Raw genomic sequence first — 26,255 nt, 5'->3', positions numbered from 1 at the left:
TCCAAACAGCCTTTCAGAACCCATTCAGGCCCAGTCCATCTCCCATATTGTTTGCAGGCTTTGTCTGGGAGACTGCTAGCTGACACAGGCCAAAACTGGCTCAGGGACTGTCCTAACAGTCCCTGATGGTGAGAATGGTCACTGAAAAATAATTTGGCCCAAGCCCTGACTGTTCAGCTTCCTTGAATGGACTTCACTTCAGCCATGCTTCTTGAAACAAGGCACTTCAACACACCATCACAGCAAGGCTGGAAGGGACCTCCAGAGTTCATACTGTCCATCTGCTCCAAAGAGAACCTGTTCTCACAACACTGCTTTTGCATCACGTCCTTGGTACAAGTGCCAAGTAAAACAATTTTATCTCGTTAAGCAAGTCTTTGAAAGGATAACTTACCATTTTGGTCTGCTTGTGGATTTCACCATTGGAGCCATCCCATCTCTATAGAGGCTTTTTGTTTTACTGAAGTTGACAACATTGAAAATTACTCTCTGGGAAAAAAAAAAAAAAAAAAAAACCAAACCAACAAACACAAAAACAAAAACAAAGAAAAAAGGTCAGGTATAAATATGTGTATTTATATGTGTATTGCATATATCAGTTGCATAAAAATATACACAGAAAATACATGGAATAGATGTGTATTATTGTTACTCTCCATAGATCTCAGGTAATGGATACCCTGTCTGTTTCCTACTATTTTAATAGTCTATGTTGTTTTACACTGTAGTGATATACATTGTATGTATGTTTTGAATTTAGTATGCTGATTTTTCAGTAGGTATCCTAGCCGTACAAAGACATAGGTTACTCAGATCTGAAAACAGAAGAGCAAGTCCCGTTTGCTGCAGTTAGTGTTAGAAAGGTTGGTGGAAAGCTGGGAGACAGGGTAGCAGTCCTCATGAAAACCTTCCAATTGCTTCATAGAATCACAGAATAGAATCACAGAATTGTTTAGGTTGGAAAAGACCTTTAAGATCATCGAATCCAACTGTTAACCTAGCACTGCCAAGTCCACCACTAAACCATGTCCCTAAGCACTACATCTACAAATCTTTTAAATACTTTCAGGGATGGTGACTCAACCACTTCCCTGGGCAGCCTGTTCCAATGCTTGACAACACTTTCAGTGAAGAAATTTTTCCTAATATCCAATATCCTAATATCTGAACCTCTCCTGGTGCAACTTGAGGCCATTTCCTTTTGACTTATCACTTGTTACTTGGGAGAAGAGACCAACACCTGCCTCACTACAACCTTCTTTCAGGTAGCTGTAGAGAGCAGTAAGGTCTCCCCTGAGCCTCCTTTTCTTCAGGCTAAACAACCCCAGTTCCCTCTGCTGCTCCTCAGAGGGCTTGTTCTCTAGACCCTTCACCAGCTTCATTGCCCTTCTTTGGACACACTCTTGCACCTCAATGTCTTTCTTGTAGTGAGGGGTCCAAAAACTGAACACAGTATTCAAGGTGTGGCCTCACCAGTGCCGAGCACAGGGGGACAGTATTTCTGACACAAGCCAGGATGCTATTGGCCTTCTTGGCTGCCTGGGCACACTGCTGGCTCATACTCAGCTAGCTGTCGACCAACACAGCCCCCAGGTCCTTGTCCACTGGGCAGCTTTCCAGCCACTCTTCCCCAAGCCCCATGCGGACCCGGCCTTGTTGAACCTCACACAGTTGGCCTTGGCCCATCAATCCGGCCTGTCCAGATCCCTCTGTAGAGCCTTCCTAACCCCAAACAGATCAACACTCCTGCCTAATTTGGTGTCATCTGCAAACTTACTGAGGGTGCACTCAATCTCCTTGTCCAGGTCATTGATAAAGATATTAAACAGTACTGGCCCCAGAACTGAGCCCTGGGGGACACCACTCATCACTGGCCACCAACTGGATTTAACTCCATTCACCACAACTCTTTGGGGCCAGCCATCCAGCCAGTTTTCCACCCAGTGTAGAGTACACCCATCCAAGCCATGAGCAGCCAGTTTCTCCAGGGGAATGATTCATCTGAAAGCTTCTTAGGCATTTCTTTCAACCTGCTTAGGCCTCACATAGCAGCAGGAAAAAATAAAGTTTTCTGATTTTCTTTCCCCAAAAAAAAGGAATACTTCACTTCCTTTGGCAAAAGGAAGAATTTTCCTCTGCAAAAACTGTACAGGATACCTATACAGTAGAAATTGCTCATAGCCATCATTTGTTAGAATATGATAAAGAAAACATTCCAACTCTGATCTTAGTTTAGACTGATAACTTTGGGAAAACTGTAGATGATATTTAACAGTTCAAAGGAAGAGCAAAATTTAGATCTTTACTGGTAATGGACTGATACTGAAAGTAAATTCATGCTGGGGGAAGAAAAGACAGAGACAAAACCTTCTTCCTTACCATCTGTCTGCTATGTCATTCTATACAAACTTACTTATTCTGTTTCTGTTAAGAAAGCCTAGGTTGGATCTAGCTCATCTCATGTAGTACATTTACTTTCCAGATATTAAATCGACTGTACCTGGTTTCTTGTACTCTTTTGATACCCAACATTAATGTACACATAAAAACTGAAATATGAAGACAAAACTAATTTTGATACAATATTCCAGGATATACTGACACATTCCCTTTGTACTTCTCTCTTTAAATTTCTTTTCCACAGGTATCAGTGAAGACAGACTGCTAAAAATTATATTTGCCCTAGGTATTCACACACTTGTTTTTAGAACAAACTATTGTAATGTTTATACTCTTAAGTAATGGTTCATGAGAAGTCTGAGAATTAAATGGCCACTGTTTAAAATCAAACAATTTTGACTAAAGCAATAAGATCAATTAAGCTTTCATATGTAAAATTTTGCAAAAACAAATCTGGACCTTCCAGGCAGTCTCCTCAGACAACAGTGAATTATAACATTAAAGTGAAAAAAATCAGCAATGGGACACTGACAACAACAGCCAGGCATGTTTACATTTATATGTGGGGCAGGTAGGAATCCAGGTAAACTATATAGCCCTAATTAAGTATCTTTGCACTCAAGAAAAATTAAGACAGTTTTTCTGAGGTGAGGTAGTGCTGAAGATTTTGTAAATGGAAGCACAAGCTGCTATGTATGCAAACTCTGCAAATTAGTCAAACAAAATCTAAGAATAACCTGTAGGTTTTAGTGAAACTGACACAAAAAACTAGCAAGTTGAGAAAAACATTTCCTTAAAGATGTTAATTCAATTTTGTACCAAAGTTAATGAGCAAACTACATATCCCTGTATATGAGCTTTCATGTATTTTGTCTATTGTAGCATTTTGAGATTTTCTAATGGTCATGAGATGAGTTTATTTTTATAACTCTTGATGAAAACACGCACTTAATTTACAAAATGTTGTATTTGTAGTTTTAAGTATTTAGGATATTGCTTATCTGATGAAATATCCATCTTGGGAGGTCTTTAGTTATTTTCCATCTTCTTGTGTAATGATATTTAGGTCTCTCTATATTCCATACTCTACATGGAAGCATTTTCCTGCATTAGAATGCTGAGTTTTTCCTCTGTTACTTAACTCTGTTCATATTTGTGAAAACAAATTAAGTTGCAACAAATTGGTTTGTTAATCTTGATGTTTGCATGGAGTGAATGAAACAAACAAGATCTCCAAACCAATTGCCTTAAACTTTGGATGCAATCATGTCACTGTTGGAAAGAGAAAGTTGCTAATTTTGTTACATACTGACTCAGAGCAGACAGCTGGTAGAGAATGTTCTTATTCCAATCAAGCTTATTTTGTATAATGAGTTGGGCAAATGTACACAACTGGGTAAGCAACGTATATAAAAACAAAAATATGCAGCTCATTTACAAAACACTACAGATTATAACATTTCAACCAGGCATGTTCACCACGGAGTAAGCAGTTAGCAATGCGTGCAGTTCTCTCAGCATGGTATATAGTTAGATTGGCAGAACCAAAAATTTAACAGCACAGAACAGAACTTTATCAACATACACCACTGAAGTAATACAGTACACAAACCGAAGCACTCAAATAAGCAGCTGAACTCAGTCAAGTATTCCTGGTGATAGTTAAAGTAGTCCATGCAGCTCAGTCAGTGAAGTGTGCAAAAATGTAATGACTACAGCATGCACACCTTAGCTGGAAAAATATGCAGCTTGCTCAATAAGGTATGCAAACATCTTTGAACTGAATGCTATAATAAAAAGGTTGTGATACAGCAATCAAATGTTTGCTGAACAAATATAGTTTTCAGTCTAATTTTGGTCTATACTGACATTCTTTAACACAGCAGTTATACGCTGTAAAGAGCAACAGGACTAGATATACACTATGCATATTAAAACACTCTTTCTTACAAAAATTATCACTATTCTGTGTGGTTTTATGAATCATAGAGACATACAATGGGTGGCATTTAATAAGCAGTATAATTCAGATAAAAATTTTTTTAAAACTAGCTTTTTTTTTTTTAAAGTCAAGTTAAGAAAATAAAACTAGATTAAATGTACTTGCAAATTCCCTAGAAATTGCTCTGGTCTCCAGAGCATCAATCCAGAGAAAAATGGCAGAAATCTTTACAATAGAAATACTTGTATTCATTTTGGAGGGTATGAATACCACTAAAAGAAGCAATATTCGAACTCATGCTGTACAAGAAATTATCAGTGTGATTTCACTTCAGTTGTTACACATTTTCAATTTACTGCATTATTCTTGCAAACTGATCTGCAACTTCTGGGTAAGTGGAAGAGGCACAGTGTAGAAAAGCCTCTCAGGACACCGCCAAGTAAACCCATACTATTTGGTGGGGTGCATCAGGATATATTGTGGCTTCACAGCATGAGGGAAGACAACTGCTGCAGTCTCAGTCTCATGGACTGCCAGATCTGAGACAGATGTTGGAGAATGTGAGACAAGGCAGGTATGTTCCGCCTGCTGAGAGAAGGAAGATGTCCTCTTTCCATAATGTGTGCAGTAAGCATGCATTTGGAGGTATCTTGCTGCTAAAACCATTAAGACAGAAAAGTGAGTAAAGGCTTGGTCCTGCCTTTAGCCTTAAAATTTGATTAAATCTGCTTTTCCCAATCATCCTTTGCAAACTTATTTCAGGAATTAAAAACACAAACAGGTGTTAAGGGATGCTCAGTGTTTTTCACATGAGCAAGATAAAGGTGAACCTTGAACACAAGGGGAAAAGATAGCTGAAATGTGTCACACATTTTATCTTATTACCAGAAGTTTGCAGTTTCCTGATGGGGCTGGAAGGAGCTGCCAGTCTTTGGGGGACAAGCACACATCAGTGTGGTTCTGGATTGGAGCTGAAGGCATTGTGCATGGATAGTCATATTGGACATCATATTCCAACAGGTCTGTGTGAGCACAGGGTGAACTGTGATCTCTTAACCATTCATTGTTCACCCAGATTCTGGCAGGTTTTCCATCTGAACCTACCAACTGAAGCAGATATCCAAAAGAAAAGTCACACCTTTGCCAAAGGTTAAGTGCTTTCCCACAGGATAAGGACACACTAGGTCCCTTCAGAAAGACTGCCAGGTTTATTTTGCATGGTTTTCCCCAGCCGACTTCTCAGGAATAGCTGAGCTGCTTTGGCTGACATTAAAAGAAAAAAAAAAAAAAAACAAACAAACCAAAGAACACCACAAAATTCTGCCTCAGGCAGACACCTGGCACAGAAAATTTTGTGTCAAATCATTCCAAGTATGAGAAGTTATAACTATCTGAAAATAGGGTTTGCAGTAGGAAGTGTCAGGCATTCTTAATATTGATGTAACATACACATATTAAATATGATCCCTGAGGTCCCTTCCAACCTGGTAGTCTATGGTTCTATTCTATGATTAACAATTATATAATATATTTAATACTAATAGCATAATAATTTCATTTCATAATAATGTCAATTCAGTGGACAATGCTGCATGTTACAAGTATGATACAAACTTCACTATGAGATGCCCAGATACATGGGAACCAGTTGTTTGAAGGCAGGAACAATTTCATCATTTAACCAGACAAAATAAGAGAACTGGGCACTAAGTATTTATTCTGATGAAATTAAGTCTGAGCTCTTGTGATCTGAATGACCATTAAAGATCCAAAGTTCCTGGATACCATCGGCTTTGCTTTGCTTTCACTGCTTGATGTCTTGATTTTCTCTCCGCTGATTCTTTAGATATTACAGTGTTTTGTGAATTCCTGAGACCTGCAGCTTTTTGTGAGTTGGCTTCTTGCCTTCGGCAAGAATCTTGGTTATCCTTTCCTTCCTTCCTTTTTTTTTTAAATCCCTTCTCTTTCTTTTATAAATGTAAGTTTTCATCCCTTTAAAGGGCAGATCTACTTTAGAATTGCATTCCATTTAAAAAAAAAAAAAAACACACACAAAGAAAAGAAGAATGAACTCTCAAGCCAACCCCATGACTTGTGAGATTTTGAGTCACCATTTCTGAATGTGAGAAACTGGCAATGTGGGATTGCTGCTTTCTCACAAAAAAAGTGCTGCATTTCTGTATTTGCGTTAGAAGGTCTTTGGGATCTTTCCTGACAAAGCACCTTATACAAAGCTACACAAAAATAAATTATACTGGAGGGACTTCAAAATGGAAAGGCAAAAAAAGCATCACTTACAATTGTTATCAATGCTGAAGAAAACAAATAATATAAGAGCCAGGTCTGTGCAAAATCCCCAATGAAAACTTGCAAATTTCATTTTTCTGACCTTTTAAAATTTAAATCATTCATTACTGCTAACATTTTAAAGTAACCCATGCTTTCTTTTTCCTTTTGTAGGAACACATGTCCTTTCAAACAGAAAAGCTTTGAGTATTGATAGCATTTAGCTTTTTTCTCTTCAGCTAAAGAGTTTTCAAAACCAGCTGATGCTCAGGAGGGGAAAATAAACACTCACCTACTGAGGGAGGATGCTGGGGACCATCTAGAGCTCCACCAGACTCGCTAATCAGTTGCACCTGTGTCTTGTTAACTGGAAATTGTCAGGTCCTTACAAGGCAACAAAGTCTTAGGAAAGTGATGCAGAAAATGGTCTACAGATTGTGAATTATAGTATTTTTTCCCTTGGTAGAGCTCTTCATTTAGTTACTTAAAAGCGAGAAATGCTGAAGTCTGGGATGATATAAAGAGCAGCATTAAAATAAGACTCAAAGGATTTTAATACAGTGAGGCCTCTGATATACTGCTATGCTAACTATAAAATGAGTTTAGCATTTATCGTGGTATTTGTCTGTGTATTTGAGATATTCTTGGTGTTCATGATAGCCCAGTACCAATAAGCTATATTAGTGTTTTTCAGTTAATAGGGCATGACTGTATCTTAATGACAAAAAATACTTTTTTAAATAGTTACTAATTTAGGCATTCGCCCTGCTTATCTGTCCTTTCTGGAAGTTCTTTCTTTGCCTCCAAACTAATACACTTAAGCACAGACCCACAGGAGGTGTACCACCTGTGTAAGGCAGTATTTCCTATTTGGAATTTCACCTCCGATATCGGTGCTATCTCACTTAAGTCTAGGGCAGGGGCATACTGTGGTGAAGGCCATCTTCTAGCAGAAAGCTTTCCAAGGGATCTACAGAGGAATTGCTGTTCCCTGTTTAGTGTCACGCCGTGAACTGACCGCTAGTCTGGCTTCTGTGCATGACCTGTTGGACTTAAACATTATGAGGGCAAGAGTCACTCCAAGTTTTCCCATTGAACCTTGCTTGGAAAAACGGCAGATTTATTACTGAACACACTCTCCTGTCAACAGAGGCCAACTTTCTCTTAAAGTTTCTACTTTTCATCTGAACATCAATAATTTGAAATTTTCAACTGAAAACTCAAAAATGTCTATTTAGAAACCCAGCAGTAGTGTAACTAGACCAACTCACATTCCTTTCTTCCTTGTGCCAAAATCTCCAATAGGATTGCAAATCTGTCACAAGACATACGTTGCATTGTGTTGATTCATCAAAAAGAAAATAGTAAGGGTCCTGACAGAGTATATAACCAGGCTACAGAGGTATTTAAAACAAGTTTGAAGCTGAAAGCAAACGTCAAAATGCAAAAAAGGGCATCTTTATTTAATCGGGTCTGGAAAAAAAAAGGTACGTTTACTTTCTGTTTCCTATCTTTTCATATATGTGCAGTCTTTGGCAAAAGAGACACTTGTAGTTACATTGCTAGGAAATTGCTGAGCTACAGAAATATGTGAGAAACTTTTTATCTGATATGTGACAGGATGTCTGAGCCCTGTTGGTCTTGCCATTGACTTTCTCCATATACATGGGTAGTATTTTCAGGGACCAGTTGAAATATAAAATAAGGAAACAGTGCATGGTCTTTCACTGAGACTTTCTCAACTAGCTGAATTATTTCCTAATATATTCCATGCTGTGTTACAGCCATTGCCAGATGACATTTGAAGTAGAGTCATGTATTAAACTCTACATAATTACAGAAGTTATCCATGTTTAGGTTCTATATTCTTTTCAATCAATATTATGGCTGCAGGTGGATAGGAACAGCTGGCTGTTCTGGAACGTTTTAGCAAAATTTGCTGATATCTTACATCCCTCAAGAGGAAGCAGCTGAAAAGACTTAAGTTTTCCTTTTCTTAATAGAAATTATTTAGCCAGTGAGAAGGAATGCTGCAAAGTTGGGTAGGATTTAAAATAGTAAGAATAGTTACATATTCTTAATTGTTCAAAAAGATAATCCTATCAACTAAATGTTTTCTGGACCAAATCCTGTTCATAGTAGAGCCCACTGGAGGATTCAAAACAATGAGATCAATCTGGAAAAAGTGAAAAGGTCCAGGAAAAGTCACCACACCATGGTTATAGGGAACAACTGCAAAAAAAAAAGCCCATGTTTATGAGCACTGACATAAAGTGTGCCACTGAAGACCAGAGAATGAAGTGGCAGCATTGACTAAGTTCATGGGAGAGCATTCTGCTCACCTGTTCTTTCTGCTCTATAAGGCCTACTTCTCTGGGCCCTCATAAAGTGCAACAGTCAGGCGATGACCCAGAATCAAAACTTCCCTTACCAACAAGAGATACATTTACCAAGAATTTAGACATTTATGATGGATACCAAAGTGATATACAGTCATAATTACTCAAGCTTAAAGCATGCAGGGCAGTGCTGAAAACTGACACTCTCACAGAAATACTGCAAGACGGTAGGTTAGAGTGGCAGTAACAATGAGAGAGTGGCAGTGATGTTTGTATGGATCATGATTTTGCTCAACCCTTGAAAACACAGAAGGTAATAATCACAATTTAAATAGCATGCAAACACAAAGGCAGCAATCCATCTGATACCCAGGCTGGAAGATGAGAATGAAAAAGCCTTTTCAAGTGTAGGTTCTTGTGAGAAGCAAAAGGAAGATAAAGAAAGCCCTGTTAAGGGAGAGATTTGGATGAAGCTTTTCCAGCAATTGTTTACTTTGGATTTTTGCAGCTGGCATTTTTCACGGTTAAAAGCTATTGTTTGTCTGGAGCTTGTGGGAAAAACCTGTGGGGGAAAAGGAGGAGATGATAACACATAGAAGGAAAGACAGGATATATGGGAGAGCTCAAAACCAGCACCAATATATTTGCCTCAGTGTTCTCTGATGTGTTACAAAGACAAAGACATTTTGATGTGTACAACCACTAGTTATTGCTGCCAGCGGTCTTGGTTACGTTACTGGGATCATAGCCTTGCAAACATATAAAACCTCTCTATTTACTTCTCCAGTAACTAAGCACAGATGGGCTTTGTGTCCAGGTTATTCATGGAGGTCCTTGATTTTCTCTCTTTTTAATTCAAGCGTTTTGGTTGCTATTACAATGAAACCTTTGAACCTTCTATGTTCTTCCATGCATGGTTCTGAATAGTAATTGAATAAAAGCTTCCCAATATTGTATAGTTCCCTTATATTTAGACAGAATTGGAATAGGATCCTTACTGGAGTAGCTGCAGTGCTCATGAAAAAAACATGCAAAAAAGGGTTTTGTGGAAAAATATAAAGTATATGTTATAAATTTCATGAAACTATACAATATTGTTATAGCACGTATCCCCTTTGTTTTCCTTTGCAAAACTAATAATCCCTTATATTTTTACTGCAGAGTTAAAATACTTTTTTTCTGCTCTTTCTAGCTGAACTCTTTTACAATACTGCAGCATTCACACAATACACTGATTTCTATAAGAAAATGTAATTGATATGTTAGTGTACATTGGAATCTTAACATTGGCAACCAGTAGCTTGTGGTATTGATTTGAAAGAAAATGTTCATGATTTCTAGAGTACTTCAGCACTATTTCTTCTATTCTCAATTTTCACTACCTTGAATTCTGCTCCAAGTGTCCAACTCATGTACTAACAGACTATTCAAAGTTTTGTGCTTCAAAAGAAAACCCAAGGGTAAATAGAAGGAAATCTGATCTACTTCCTGCTTTTTTTGTGTACCTGTCTATTTGACATCTAGAATAAGATCTCAGAACTGCCTTAACCAACAACTATAATAGTAAGGGGATATATGAATTGTCCTCACAGCTTTGAAAATCCCATTCTGAAGCTGAAATGCTGAATGTTAGATTCAAATTACGATCTCTGTCTGTTTGCAAAGGTGATTCGCAGTGTGTGAATAAACGTGTTTTGGCAGTGTCATGAACAGAACATCTAAACAAAAGAACTGGGAGGATTTCAATAGGAAAGTTAAGTGTCTTAAAGCAATGTGCCCTGTGCTGCATTTGTGTAACACGGGTGTCATTCCTTCCTGGCACTAACCCCCACTTGAGGGAAACAAAACAAAGCAAGGATAATGCATCATTACTGGGACATGCAGTATAACTGCAGTCCAGCTAGTCAGGTCTTTCTGTTTTCAAATGCCATAGGTAAAACTTACATCTTGTCCTGACTGAGCTTTAAACGTGGATAAAGGAACATTCACATTCAGAAAAGCTCTCAAACACATAAATATTTAGCCTCACTTTTAAGTGTTCCTAGAGACTTAAAGTTAAGCAAACATGCACACTTTCTTCCTGAATATGGGTGGATTTCTGATTCAGGATTTAAGACAGTCTAGCAATATGGGAAAAAGATGCTGGATTTGCCAAAATCCCATAGGCACAATTTATCCTTAGCAACTGATCACTGTAGATTGGAAGTGACATTTCTGCAGCTTTGGGATGCAGGCACATTTTTATTGCCGTTACAGATCAACTTTAAGTGTAATATTGTTTTGTTAGTTTATGTAAATCAATCTGAAATGCTGTTTGAATAAAAGGAATTTGAAAATGGATCACTCATCTTTATTGGCTTTGAAGTACTGAGGATATGGTACTTTGCTGAAATTATTATATTATATTAAGTTATAAGAAACATCGCTCAGATACTGAGCGAGCGTCTGCACAAATTCTGGTAATTTTCCACCAAAAATCAGTCTCCAAAAAGAGATAAATATGTTATGGTGCTGAACATCTTCTCTAAAGAAATCGTATCATATATGACCAAAGCCCCTTTCAATAGCTTACAGATTTGATTTTACTTCAGCTTACTTCCAAAAGCTGGTGTAGAAATCTGCTTTGAAGTGCCCTCTTGGTAAAGAAAACATCATCTCTAATTGGTTGCTTATTCTTCTGCAAAGCAACAATAACAGCAGACTACAGCTATGAGGCTGCTACAAATGCTCTGTGCATCTTAACAGGTAAATTCTGCACTCTCTAATGTGCCAGTTTGATGGAATACTCAAGGTTGCTGAAAACCTTCTGGGGAAATGTGAAAATTGATAACATTGCTTCATAATATAGTATTTTAATACAACATCTCAATATTAACCATAATGCTGCAAAAGATCTTTCACACTTTATGTTGTTCAATTTTTTCCTGTTGGAAAAGACTCAAGAGTTTTTTGGAAACAATATGTAAATATAATTCCTTTCAGATTTCCTAGAATTTTAAAATCGTAACAGCAGAAGATACAAAGTAGTAGCAAAAAAAGCTGCAACTGAAGAGATGAGATATTTCTCAGTTCCCTTACGAAGTAATCACAGCTGATCATCTTTAGTTTTCCAGAGTATCATTTAAACTCTAAGCATAGCTTCCCAAAACACTACTGCAGTTTACACTTTTTTTTTTTTTTTTTTTTTTTACTGCAATGCATATGACCAGTCTGCCTTTGGTTTTCCTTAAATCTATAGTTACCACATCATGAACACTGCTCCAACAGCCAGCCTACAACCATGTATCACAAAGTCAAAAGTCTACAAAAAATATTTTGGTGGCAAAGCCTGGGGAGGGGGAAGAACCCCCTTATCACAAGGGAGGCAGGAAAATATGAACAAAAAAAATGCAGTTGCATGAGTTGAAGTCTTCCAATAAATAAAAAATACTAGTATGAGCTTCAAAAATAACAAGGAGTTTCCCACAAAATTGGACCAGCGCTCTGTCAACAAAATACAAATACTCGTTACATGGGAGAATGCTCCTCTGTGCTCCTTACACACTTGACACTGAATTCAACAGGAATTTTAGATATGCCAGGAATGAAGAGTTAAGCTGTAAATGTGACTGTGAGAAATAAAATGGTGATTCCGATTTGGGGTGTCAGCTGCAAGAGGAGCACACAGCGTGTCTGAAGAGGGTAAAAATACATGGATTAGCACTGCCCTAGTTCTGGATCATTAGGGATTTCCTTGGCATAAATCAAAGCAATCTAAATAGTACACTCACCCCAGCTGCTAAAATCCTCAGAGTGGGAAAGCTGAGTCATTCGCTCCCTGTGATAGCACCGATTACAGACTTGGTCACATAAGACTCCCCAAAATGGGGACCTTCTTTCCTCAGGTGACAATTACAGCACAACACACAGAACCTGTCCACACCACAAACTCAGATCAGTATCTGTAGATAAATAATCCATTCACATCACGTGGCACTTGTGCTTTCTTCAAGTATAAAGGCAGTTTAACAGTATGGTAAGTTTATTAGCCTATACCATGGCAACTTTTATGAAACACTGACATAAAAATGTGTGCAGGAAGATTTTTCCCTACTAAAAAAATGTCCATCTTCCAAAAACATATGGCAGTCAGGTACCCTCTTTTGGAAAGCACAATTCCTTTCCTCATGTTGTTCCTCACATCTCGCATTTTAAGACTTCTTCTATTTAAGTAATTGACTAAAAAAAACATGCCTATAGGAAAAAAAACCCCACAACCTTACAGGATAGATTAAAATTTTGTCCAAGTTTGTAACTCTATTATCCTAACCATAAACCAGATTACATGATATTTTACTAGAACACTGACAATTCTAAAACCTATTAAAAATATGAACAAATCAATAAAGATAAAGCTGAATTATATATATAAGGAACATTTTCTTTATTGAACAATTCTTATAGATCGTTTTGAAATAACGTTGTTCTAGGCATTTGCTTGGATGATCTTATTGCTAAATTTTAACATGATAACTATAGTAGTTTTGCATTATATCCTTACCAACAGCAAACAAGCAGAAAAATTGAAAGACATTCAGATATAAACATACATGAAGACTTCTGTAAATAGCTTCAGGGTTTTAATCACATTAACAACATGTTTATTATTTAAAAAACTCCGCTAAAATGCAGCTGGGAAAAGGAAGAATGTCTTATTGCAAACATAACCACTGTTGAATTACTGTTGAAATACTGTAGCTACTTACTTTTGCTGAGAAAACCTGTGTTAACTTATTAGATTTGGTAAAAAATTATGATCATTTACATTTGCATGAAAAGTAAACCTCAGAAATGGTCTGGTAAATTTGAAAGATCTGTTTCAATGTTTATAAAAATATTTTCTTTGCATTTCATAAATTGCTTTATATAAATACAAGATTATCAGAGTAAATTATAGTTCAAAACCAGGGCAGCTCTTGTCCCAAGAATTCAGTATTGCTGACCACAACTGGGCCGTAAGATTATTTTAATCTTGATAAGTTTAAGTGAGCTAAAATGGTTATTTCAGCACCAGAATGTATTATGTATACATATTTCTCCCAAAGAAATATACCATTACATATACAGAGTTTTCTTATGAAAAAGCCAGGGCAATTCAGTTGTTTTGCTTCTTTCACCCCTGGGACGACCTCTCACAATAAGAATTGTCAGTGCCTTATTTATAATGGCAGATCTCAGGTTTGATTCTGGCAGCTTTTGATCTCTTGATGGCCCAAAAGCTTTCAAATACAGAAGAATCTGATGCTTTTTTGGCATCCTGCAGTGTGCCTAAACCTCAAAAGCAAGTTTTGGTCCCAGAAGTGAATTACTGAAGCTGTGTAAACAAAACACAAACGTCACAAAATGATGAATATCTCAAACAAAATATCTTTGTCAGACAGATGACAACTTCAGATCACTTGAAAAGCATTTGTAGAAACTCTGCAATCTGCAAACAAACTTCTGTTTTGCAACCTAAAACTAAAAAGTACATTAAAATAATCAATTATTAAAACCTCAAATATTCTTTTTTTGACATCAATATAAAAATTCAAATATATCCACTCTTTTAAATCCCCATAAAAAAAATTCTGCATGTTTCTACATCACAGAAATGCATATAACTACCTAGTTACAAAAGAACTGTCAGTAAATAGGGTACAGGATCTTCATTGAAAACTGGCTTCGATGAAGCTCTCATATCTGATTTATTGAAAAAGAAAAGAATAAATTAGAGACAAAATATTTGATATCATTTAAAAGAAATAACTTTTGATGAGTGTGTGACAATGACAGTTATTTCATCCCTAGAAACCTTGGATAGACTATATTGATCAGTGAAGACTTCTAGACAAATGCAGAATACAATTGTCCTAAATTTCAAATTGAAGAATGTCTAGCTTTTTTTTCTATTAATATGTTATTCTTTAACTTCTAGCAAACGTTAAGGTTTTTTTCCTTCTTGCCATGAGTGTAATGGAAGGGAGAGAGGAGGGACAGGGAAGGGACCACACTAGGCTACATAAGGTGGTGTGGGTTTTTTTTAATTTTAGCACCAAGATATAATAAAACTGGCTTGCCAATTTTCAGTTTTATGTCTCTCAGTGCTGCTTTAAGGTTGCAGTGGATGCCATAAAATACTAGATCTATGCCTCAGTCTATTAGGTATCATACATTACTTTTTTTAAGCATACTGGAAATGGAGATAAAATGTTGTAGACTAGTAGGCTTGGTACTGTAACCTTTTTATACCGGCTATAACTACATTAACATAAAGACAGTTGCTATAACATCGTTACTGGGAATCAAAGCACTTTGAAAATGTTCCTTATGCCAATCTATAGTGGAGTTAAATTAGCAACAAAGCACTAACACATCCATTAATAAAAAAAGAAAAAAAAAAAAAGCACAACAGAAATGTGAGAATATGTTTGGAAACAATTCAAAGAGATTGGGGAATGACAGCAGAGGATTTGCCAGACTAATGAAATTCCTTGTTCCTAACCTTTAAATACCTGCATGTACAGTACAAGGCCCCGTTCTGACTAAATCTGTGCTGTTAGGTTTACAAATAAACCTGCTAAACCTTTTGCATTATTGATCAGTGATGGCATGCTTAACCCTCACGTCCTATTTACATTCCACTTCTTTTACACTTCTAAGATATAACATGTCTTTTACAAAACAAGAGCTCATTTCATTTAAACCCTGCAGTTTGTGTTCTTCATGCATTTTAATGGTTGTAAGCAATTTAGAAGGTTAGTCTTTGAATAGTAGATAAAACTGGCAATATTTATTGGTAAATAAATGTCTAATTATCATAATTTAGGAACATTTCCAATATCATGTTTTTTCTAAATAAGTAGCTGGAAAATTATCTTCTTCATATACCAATGCTACTTAAATAAAAACTATGTAACAACTTATATCATTCTACAGTTATAATGAAGACACTTCGCACCTATTCTAAACACAAAGCAAGAATGTTTTAATTTAAAAAAAGGGGGCGGGAAGGGATTCAAAGATAGTCAATTTATTCCCATATTCTGCACAGAGAGTTTGTCCATTAACAAACCAATTCCACCTTTCCAAGGATAGTAAAAGAGTAGCAGTACAGCACCAAAGACAAATTGAGATGACATGAGCCAGGTCTTGAAAAATGTATTGTTTCAAGACATCTTAGGAACAATTCTGATTCCTTACGCCTGCTTCTGACTGTCTGGAGCAAGAGGATGTGAAGATCAAATCCTCTTTAATATTAGGTGTGATTCAAACTCACACACTTCCTGACCAGAATCACATTATCTTATAAAGTCCTGAAAAAGATCTAGAGAGAAAGTTTCAAAACAGTTTCCCACTTTCCAAATCTGCTCAGAGCATTCATAGCACAAGGCAGTTTCTGAAATCAGAAAAAGAAAATCATCAGCCACTTCAAGCAGGTCCTCCTTTGACATCAGAAAGTCAATTCACTCAGCTTAGCAGCATTCAATTCTCAACAACATTTTGTTCTGGGTCTCTGTCAAGTTATTCTAGGCTGTGAAATTGTCAGGAATGATGGATGACTATCAGCCTTCTGCTATCTTCTTTCCTTCTCCTTAGAGATTTGCGGCTGCTGACTGCAAAGCAAATTCCTCTTTTCTTTTTTTGCACAACATACCAAATGAACAACAGTAATTATGAGAAAGCCTACACTACAATTATTTTAGCACTTAACTTTGTATTGACATCTGTAAGAGACAGAGCTCTCTAGATTGATTAGCAATGATATAGCTTCCTGCCTTTTACTAATATTGCTGCAGTCATCCTTTACATGCAATTTGCTCAAAAAAACCCCACTGATTTTCTCTCTTAATATTTTAAATTACAAATTGAACTAATTACAGAAAATTTCTAATACTTTATGAATATAGCATATTATTATTGTACCAGCGCTTCAAACTGTATAGTACTTGTAACATAATTAAAACTGACATAAGAGAATAATTTAAGGATATTAAATGGGATTTTGTTGGGGAAGATGCTAAAGCTGCATTGTAGTTCCAGGTTGAAATCCTTACTTGAACAAATCCTGTTTGTCCAGCCAGTTGCAGCCCTGGTATATATAGGGGAAAAATTTACTGAAAGCAGCATTAAACCTATTTGCACACTGACAGAATTTGATGTCAAGTATTTAAACCATTTACTAAAACTAAGTACAGAAAGAAACATCTAGTCTAGAAAAAAAAAAAAAATGTAGGGAGGAAAAATGCAATAGTGAGAGAAAATAAACTGGGACATCCTTCAACCCCATACCAATTATAATCCAGACTCTCATATTCCTATTGTATTCAAAATAACTGCAAAATTTATCACAAACAATTCTCCAGCAATAACACTACATTAATTAATCTCCATTACTCTCTGCCACATAGCTGTTCCTTTCAATTAGACATCCTATCTGCTCAGCTCGGTACACAGGGCTACATACACACAGTTAAATGAAAGTCTATTCCATCTTAGAGAGTATGGTCAATCCTGAAAAACATAGATTCAGTACCTGTGAGGAAATCATTATCAGATATCATCATCATTGCCATTAACATTAAATGCAAACAAAATCAAAACAATTTCACTTTCCAAAAATCTTAAATAGAGCATAAACATTTTTCCTCTCACCCATTAATATACCCCAGCCAGACAAAAGCCTTACATTTACCAGAAGTTTTTCCTGATCACATTAGATACACATGAGCTAGAAATAAATGTTCTCCCTCACAAGTTCCTATTATGAATCAGAAAACATTTGCAACTCATTGTGATTTAGAATTTACAAAAGATTAAAGTGGATGCATTTAAATTGGGTCATATTAACATAGAGATTTCCTCCTTGACCTTTTTTCCTTTAAATGCACTTGTTATGTCAAGTAGTTATGTTCTGTTTCTTTTAAATAGAAAGTGTTTAACTCATTAGACATTTACTACAGATTTTGATGGGGTTATTAACTAATGTGCTACTGTCTCAACATTCTCTTTTTTCCCCTCAGATTTACTAATGGATAATCATTTTATTATGGAATCATTATATGAGTAAATCTAAACCAAAAGAAATAAACTACAGAAAAACAGAAACTCCTGCCTTCTAGAAAAACAAAATCTGGGCTATAATGCCAAAATTCAGCTCAGTGTCTTTGCATGACATTCTGCTACAGCCACTGGATTTGTCAGAATACCTTGAAGGTGCTATCATTTGATATGTATTTTTATTTGTATGAAAAGTAAGCTGTCTGCTGCACTGAAGAACTCATCAGAAAACCAGGAATGATTTCAGCTGCTATAAACATTAATTCACTTTCATGCTTCGACCTGTTGTGACAGAATTCTGTCATATCACTTACAAAGGGATTAATAAATGTTTAAGCTGCATGGTTCACGCCCACAAAAAATACCGGAAGGTCAGTTTAATCATTATGAACCTCAATGTACAAAAGATTACTTCTCTTAGATTTAAAAAAAAAAAAAAAGGCAGCTTTCATCTGTGAGCAAAACATGCTCTTCAACACATTTGCAACATTTGCATACAGGCATTTGACCACTTTAATGGTGAATAATACTTTTGTACATCAACAGTAATATTCACTTTATAGAAAAAAATGACTGGAAAAACATGTAACTCAGCATGAATCAAGGCTGCAAAATTTGGCCCTAACTAAAATTGCCCCCACCTTAGTCAAAAAAAGTACTTTCAAAACATCAGGTCAATAGCAGGTCAAAGACTATCAAGCTATTTATTCTAGAGATCTGTAATATATGAAGTCAAATTTTACATTGAAGGTAGCTAATCATTGGGACCGTATTATCATAATTAATCCTTAATCAGATAAATTAACTCACTGGTATGTTCAAAGAAAAATTCAATCTTTTTCTGCAGTAGAAAAATGAATATAACCCCTCCTAGGAAATGTCCTAAATGTCTCCCTCAAAAAGTCATTAGCTGGAATCTGCGCTATATGGTAACTTAATGTCAGAAAAAGAAGTAACAGACGTTAACAGTCCCATAATGAGATGAAATGCAATTTAAACAGTAATCTCATTACCTAAAAATAAATAAACCTCTTCTGCTTTACCTTTTGGTCTTAGCTTAGGCCTATTTGTTTTATCTCCATTTAGGTTTCAACTTTAATCATATCTCAGAAGCTTTTACACAGAAGAACTGCAGCAGCAACTGGGTTTGTCTACAATATTTGCCTGCTTGGAGCTATTTACTCTGAAATTTCTCATTTGCTGCCAACTACAAGGCTATGTCCAAAGCCATAGAGCAGAGATAAGGGTTTAAATCCCACTATCAAGAGAATCACCTTCTTAACAGAGCAGTTTGAACCATATTTAATATTTAATTAAATATTTATTTCCTTCCAATGCATTCATTTATTTTTCTTATACCAAGAGTAAGATCCAGATATGTGTATAAATAAATGTTGGATAAAACCTTTGTACCATTATATAACATAATTCTAATACTATTATCTTTCAACTTGTAGGAATGCATAATTTTTATTGGTTATTGTGTTTTCTTAAAAATGCACCTGTGAAAACAGACCTTACATATGGATATCTGCCTATATTATATTAAAAAATGAGAGAAAAAGAAAATGCATATTCTCCTTCATGCACATAATCAGTCATATATTGATAATTAAAATCTGCAACAGGGTATTTCCAAAAACAGAAGCAAAACCCTTACCACTCCACAAGACATTTCTGCACAAAACACTGTATAAACAATCTTTCAAGGAAGCCATATGAAACTCAAACAAAGACAAATTAACTACAATTTCCAAAAAATCTCAAGTACCGCATATTTCCCCTCCAATCCATTAACATGCTTCAGCCAGACAAAAGGCTCACATTTACCAGGAGTCTTTCTTGATTATATTCTATGTAAGATATGTACTCCATATATTAAGCAGAAATTAATGCTTTTTCCTCACAAGTTCCCTTTATGAAGTAAGAAACATTTGCAACTTACTGTAGTTTCAAATTTGCAAGATGAGAGTGGGTGCCTTTAGAAAAGGTCATCTTTTCTCTGTCATTCTCCACCCCTCTCCAAATTATTTTTAATATCAGAAAGAGAACATTTTCTATGTTAAATAACTATTAGCATGTCAAAGTTAATTATAACATCTCGGAAGCTGTGGTGTTCCTCTACACCACTCCACCATGTTTCAGTTATTCTTTGGCACCATTTTGCATAAGTACATTGCTTGGGACTTGTTGACTCATGTTCATAGAAACAAATAAGCAGTGACAACTAAAATAATGACAGCTAGAATATATATATTCTATATATCACTATATTAGTTTATATAAAATAATATATAAAAATTATATATAATATATGATATTATATAGAGACCTATATAGACATAGACCTGCTCAAGCAGGTCCAGAGGAGGCCACAAAGATGATCGGGGGCTGGAGCAGCTCCCCTGTGAGGACAGGCTGAGAGAGTTGGGGGTGTTCAGCCTGGAGAAAAGGCTCCGGGGAGACCTTAGAGTGGCCTCCCGGTACTTAAAGGGGCTACAGGAAAGGGGGGAGGGACTGTTTATCAGGGGGTGTAGGGATAGGATGAGCGGTAACAGTTTTAAACTGACAGAGGGCAGATTTAGATTAGATAGAAAGAAGAAATTCACCTGTGAGGGTGGTGAGACACTGGCACAGGTTGCCCAGAGAAGCTGTGGCTGCCCCCTCCCTGGAAGGGTTCAAGGCCAGGTTGGACGGGGCTTTGGGCAACCTGGTCTAATGGAAGGTGTCCCTGCCCATGGCAGGGGGATTGGAACTGGGTGATCTTTAAGGTCCCTTCCAACACCAACCATTCTACAATTCTATGATTAGTATGTAAAAAGCAATGAATCCTTAGTAGAAAGAAAGGTCACAGTTTTGGGTACGCAGAACTTGTGAGGTTTCTACAGATGTGGAGGTAAGAGGCCACCCTGTTGGGTAGCAACTCAGGGGAGACACAAGACGAAAACTTTTTAACAGCTAATAATTCAGGTAAACAGCAATTTACTTATCATGTCATGTTCTTCTCTAAGATGTGTATTTCTACTACTATCAGGTATTAAATTTAGTTACTCTAAGCCTGAATATCTTATTTAAATCAGATTTATGATCATTTTCAAAACTTTCTAATCCATCTTTTCTTCTAATAAATCCATAAAGCCTGTTTACATGCATAGCTGAATGAGCTGTTCTTTCTCTTGTATTTGAAGATAACAACAAATATAAATTGCACAAATTTTAAGAAATTGAGAAAAAAGGGAATTCAAGATTGACAATTTCCTAGCTGAAGACCCCAGAAGTATGCATAGAAATCTACAGGTCATGGTAATTTTCTTTTCAAAAATCAAATACTTCTTACCAAATACAATTCCTTTCCTTCCTTTCCATTCTATCGGGATTTATTTTCAGATGAGTTTCATTTTTGAAAGAAGAACTTGTTGTAAATATGTTGTTGTAACCTATCCTTTAATTAAGGCATTATGTCAAAGTTGAGCAATGATCAAATTTTAGACAGCATCAGAAACAGAAAATGTTTTGAAGCATTGTGACAGAAACCTAAGTAACATTTAACCAACTCTGAACTATGCCCATCTTTTTTATTCTCAAAGAATTATAATTGCTCAATAAATTGAACAATCTTCACTTGACGTATAACAAAAATATTTTAAAGATGGAACATTTTTTAAGACCCTTTCTGCTACAGGATATAAACATAATTATTTGATGGACCTGCCTCATCTTTTTCATGTTTTAAAAACTGACCGACTGAGATATCAGAAATATTGCAAGAAAAAATTATCAGGACTCCTGTTACGTGCCTACAAGTAATGATTATTCTGCTGTATTATGCAGAATATTATGAAAAGGGCAATAACTGAAAGCAAATATTTATTCTTATTTTGTTAGTCTGCAGTCAGACTGGTGCCTCTGTAAGTTAATAATAGCATTATCAGCTGCAAAGAACACACTCTTAAAGTTCAAAACATTTGGTCACCCTCTACCTTTTATATTACCAGATATTTCTAAGACACTTTCACTTAATTCTTGAAAGTAATCAAATAACTATTTAGGGATGAAAAAGTATTAAAAACATTTTATATTGTTGTTCTGAAATACCGCTAGCCATGGAGAAGAATATGGAGAAGAAAACCAAGCTTTTAATTATTTTTTCCCCAACCGAAGAAAGGAGCTAGCATATTTGTGGCAATAAATGTTTCCTATCCAGGTGTACTATTTTAGCTAGGTTGAATCTTGAAAGACAACACTATTTTCTTTCACAATCATGTGACTTATCTGAATGACTATGCATAATATAGTTTGCTGCAGTCACTTTATCATTTGGCATACTTTTGTAATTCTTAGCAAGAAAAAAAGTTGGAAGAGTTCTGATTTTGGAAGCCCCACTAGAATTGTATTTATGATTTGCACTGTTTCTGCTTTGGTTTTCATCTCACAGTCCCTGCTTGCTATTATACTATTGAGGAGCATGACAAGGTCTTAAGCAAGTCGGATGAGATGCCACACCTGCTGGGCCCTCCTGTAAGTCTGCGAAACATGACACAGGCTCCCATTGCAGTGTCTCCATTCCTCCTCCACCTTCATTTCACTCCACAACTTGCTGACCCACACAATACACTTCTGTGATTCTGTGATGCAGCCCATATTAGAGACCAGCCAAGCTTAGGTAATGTCCGTTCTATAACCTCTGTCAGCAGCTACCCCAGCCCCTATTGCCCTCCAATTTCTCAGGAAATTGCTACAATAATGAGAAAGTGATAAGAAAGTCTGTAGGAAGATAAAATTACAAATAGACACCAACATGGAAAGGTATAACAAAGTAAAACAAACAAACAAACACAAGAAAACGGAAGGTTTAATCAGGAGTAGTCTGGTCACTGGGTGAACTGAGAGCCAAGAGCTGCTCCGTCGTTGGTGTGCTGTGCATCCATGCCCCTGTTGGGGCAGGTGGAAGATGGCAACTCAGCAACACCAAGGAGGAGCTCCAAAAAGCCACAGAGGCTTTTGCTAGCTTTTGCAGAGATTTTGCTGGCCAGAAAAGACCCTTCTAGGTAGTGAGCGTGCTAATGCTTAGCCTTGTAGTCTAAAATCCTAGCTATTTTTTGTGTGTGTTGGACAACAAATAATTACTTTATCCTTTTAGGCTGTCCATGTGCTGCTCACAGAGTTGGTTTGTGCAAAGCTAAAGAAGCCCAAACTAAAGGGAAAGTAACAACTGTAGACCCTCGTGTAGGTTTTAAGTGTTTGTGTACCACTGTGGTGTGTGACATATTTCTGTGCCTTACATGCATTCCTGTGCTTAGAAAGCATCAGTTCTGTGGATCACATCCCACACGGGGTGTTTTCATCCTAGCCAGCCAGCAAAAGAAGGGGCCAACATTCTGCATCCCTGGCTCTGGCCTCCAATTTCCTCTGTGAGACAAAGGGCATCAGGTAAGGCCTCTGTTTTTCAGCTGGAGAGGGCAAGCTGAAGGGAGGTGGGAAATTAAGTAGGTAAAATAATTCAGCCTTATTCTGCAGCATCCCCAAACATCTCACAGTCATTTCAAACATACTGACACTCCCAGCACTGAAAGCCCACCATGTCCCCTACACCATATCCCCTTGAAAAACCTTACCGACCCCGCCAGCTCTCCCAGGGGCAACAAAATTCAATTTTGCCTACACTGCTGAGAAGACTTAAGCTGGCTCTGATATGAATAATAAGCAATGATCCCATTGGACTAAGCATTGTACAGAGACATAACAATGAGTTGGTCCCTGCCAGAAAAGCTTACAAGCTAATTAATGAAAAAAATAGGTTTAGTCATATCTGTAAAACAATGTAAAGATGTAAATGGGAGTCACACCCTGAGCAGTCCAGCATTGTATGAAGTGCTGCAAAACTTTTAGTCCAAAAAGGCAGGACTTGGGCACATTCCTATATTGCCTTAAAAATACTCTCCTAAAGCTATCTAGAAGCAGAGACACGGGAAACGTGTGAAAGGGACATGGTGTAATTACAGATGTCTCTGTTACAGTCTGGTTTTTATTCATTAACTCAGTCCTAAACTTGGTATTTAAGCACTCTCTGATTCTTCCCCATTGCTACAAAATCAGCATGATCTCAATGAAGTATTCGTCCTTTATGACTTTTAACAATTTAACAATATGAAGAGAATATAATCTAATACAGTGTTGCATCCTCCCAGTTCTACAAACAAGTAGAGGTAATAACTCTAAGATGTGTGAACTGCACTTTTTATGTCCCTGATATTACTATTAACTGTTTCAGTGTCGATAATCTTAACACAAAGTCAAAAATCAACCTTACCTCTTTCAAGCCATGAAGAATATAGCTTCCTCAATGCTTCTTCATCCCCAGCAACTTTTTTTAATACTATTTTTAATGAACTGATTGGCAAATCTGCAGCAGCAATGAAAGTGAACTATTCAATGAAATATAAACAGCTCAAGGTGCTACGAAGAAAAAGGGATGGACAATGACACTTTAAACAGCGGCTTCCATTCTGGGTGAAAATACCAGTTCCAGTGTTATTCCCAGTGGTAAGGTGTTTTAGGTACAGTGGCACAAAGCCTGTAGGATTCATTTGCAGAAGTCTCTGCAAGTGTTTTCTCAAGGGTTTACACCTTTCTGACGGTACGGTTTAGAGTGAGGGAAATTCCCAGGGCCATACCTAGTGTCTCATTCTTTTTATTACAGATTCTGTATGGCTGCAGGCTCAAGAGTATCATTGCTATAAGTATCAGGAGGCCTGAGGAAAAGCTTCTTGAATAAACCCAGGTAAAACTCTGTCTAGACAAGAGAAGCGAGGCAGTTCAATTCACACAGGTCTGGGGTCCAAGAGGAGGAGGAATGAAACCCAACTGTACATTGAGAGCTCTGCTGACAGACTTCTGCCTGCACTCAGCATCAAAATCAAGTTTTTTGTGCTCTGTCAGGTGATTCTTTCTTAATTCTTGTTAATTCTTAGTTTAGCTGTCACGTTGCCACTGGGACAGTATCTCTTTTTTCATACAAACTTTAAAATAGTACTAAAATTTCAGCTAAAGCAAACTGGTTTTCTGGAGAGCACATTAAAAATATCAGATAATGAAAATACATGCAATTGAAATGCAGTTATATTAGATTACTTTTAAACTGTAGTCTTCACAATGCAAATCATATGGAGTGACCACAACACTACTCACAGAGAAGACTGTATGAAAAGGATGTATCTAAATGCAGAAAATTAGGTATGTCAGTCTATTATTTCTATCCATAAGGGAAATGTTATTTTTAATTTTTTATCTACATTAATTAGGACGACAAATATAAAAAAACCCAAAACTTCATTAAGAGGATGTTACTAGAAAAAAAAGGCATTATTCATGAACTACTCAGTAAACTGGGATGTTCTTTGCACACTGTCCAGTCTTATATTTATTTTTCCTAAAAGCTTCACAAATCAAAACTGAAAAAAAAAAGCAGATAAGAGTAATTCTAAATCATGTGGGGGTTTCTAAATGTAACAAAATTACAGAAAAATATGCACTATGCAGATGCAAGGAGAAACAAGAAAATTCACAGTATTCAACATATCTTAAAACTCTTAATTTCTTATCTGTTGTAGCTGGTCTGGCAGTTACACAGTAGCAGGCAACATAATGTTTCTAAGTGTTTCTGAAATCAGGCAGAATGGGTCTCTGAATTTAGTGTCTATTTCACAGACATATGCCTTAAAAATTGAAAGCACTGTACTCTGACTTCTATTTCTGAAATTTCTATTTACTCTCTAATAGCATATTTTTAGGTTATTGGGAAACTCACAGATAATATTATTCTCATTTGACTCTTCCTCTTGTTCTATATATATATAAATTGAGATTAATTTCCACAAAATACATAATTTACTATAAATTTATCTAGAAACATTCAGAAATACTTGGGGAAAGTGGTCTTTTTAAACCTCTGGAAATTCCTGCTGCTCCTTTATGTCTGGAGTCTTCTGAATTTGCTTTCTGTTCTCAGAATACTTTCGATTACCAGGGCTGAATTGTTTGAAATTACTGTTCTGGTGGAGAACGGTTTCTGTGTTTCCAAATACTTTTATCTCATGTTTGTTTTCCAAAACTTTCAGGTTCTGTTCTATTAATTTTTCTCTGCCTGGATGCACAACTACCTGCAACATAAATCATCTAAAGACACGGATTTATCACATCTGGAAGATGCT

At 36.5% G+C, this 26,255-nt stretch overlaps 1 protein-coding gene across 1 annotated transcript in view; it reads right to left on the bottom strand.

The window, feature by feature from the left end:
• The window catches only part of LOC141926403 (BEN domain-containing protein 5), a 971,122-nt gene that overhangs the window by 721,218 nt on the left and 223,649 nt on the right, over positions 1-26,255 (bottom strand). The window contains exon 5 of the mRNA XM_074832076.1: positions 395-489. Within this exon, the coding sequence (XP_074688177.1) occupies positions 395-489 (95 nt within the window). The remainder of the gene's footprint in view (positions 1-394; positions 490-26,255) is intronic.

This window comes from Strix aluco, chromosome 8 (genome assembly GCF_031877795.1).
Source record: "Strix aluco isolate bStrAlu1 chromosome 8, bStrAlu1.hap1, whole genome shotgun sequence".
Classification (NCBI taxonomy): domain Eukaryota; kingdom Metazoa; phylum Chordata; class Aves; order Strigiformes; family Strigidae; genus Strix; species Strix aluco.
The sequence above is the reverse complement of the archived record's forward strand: the minus strand, read 5'-3'. Positions and strand labels throughout refer to the sequence as shown.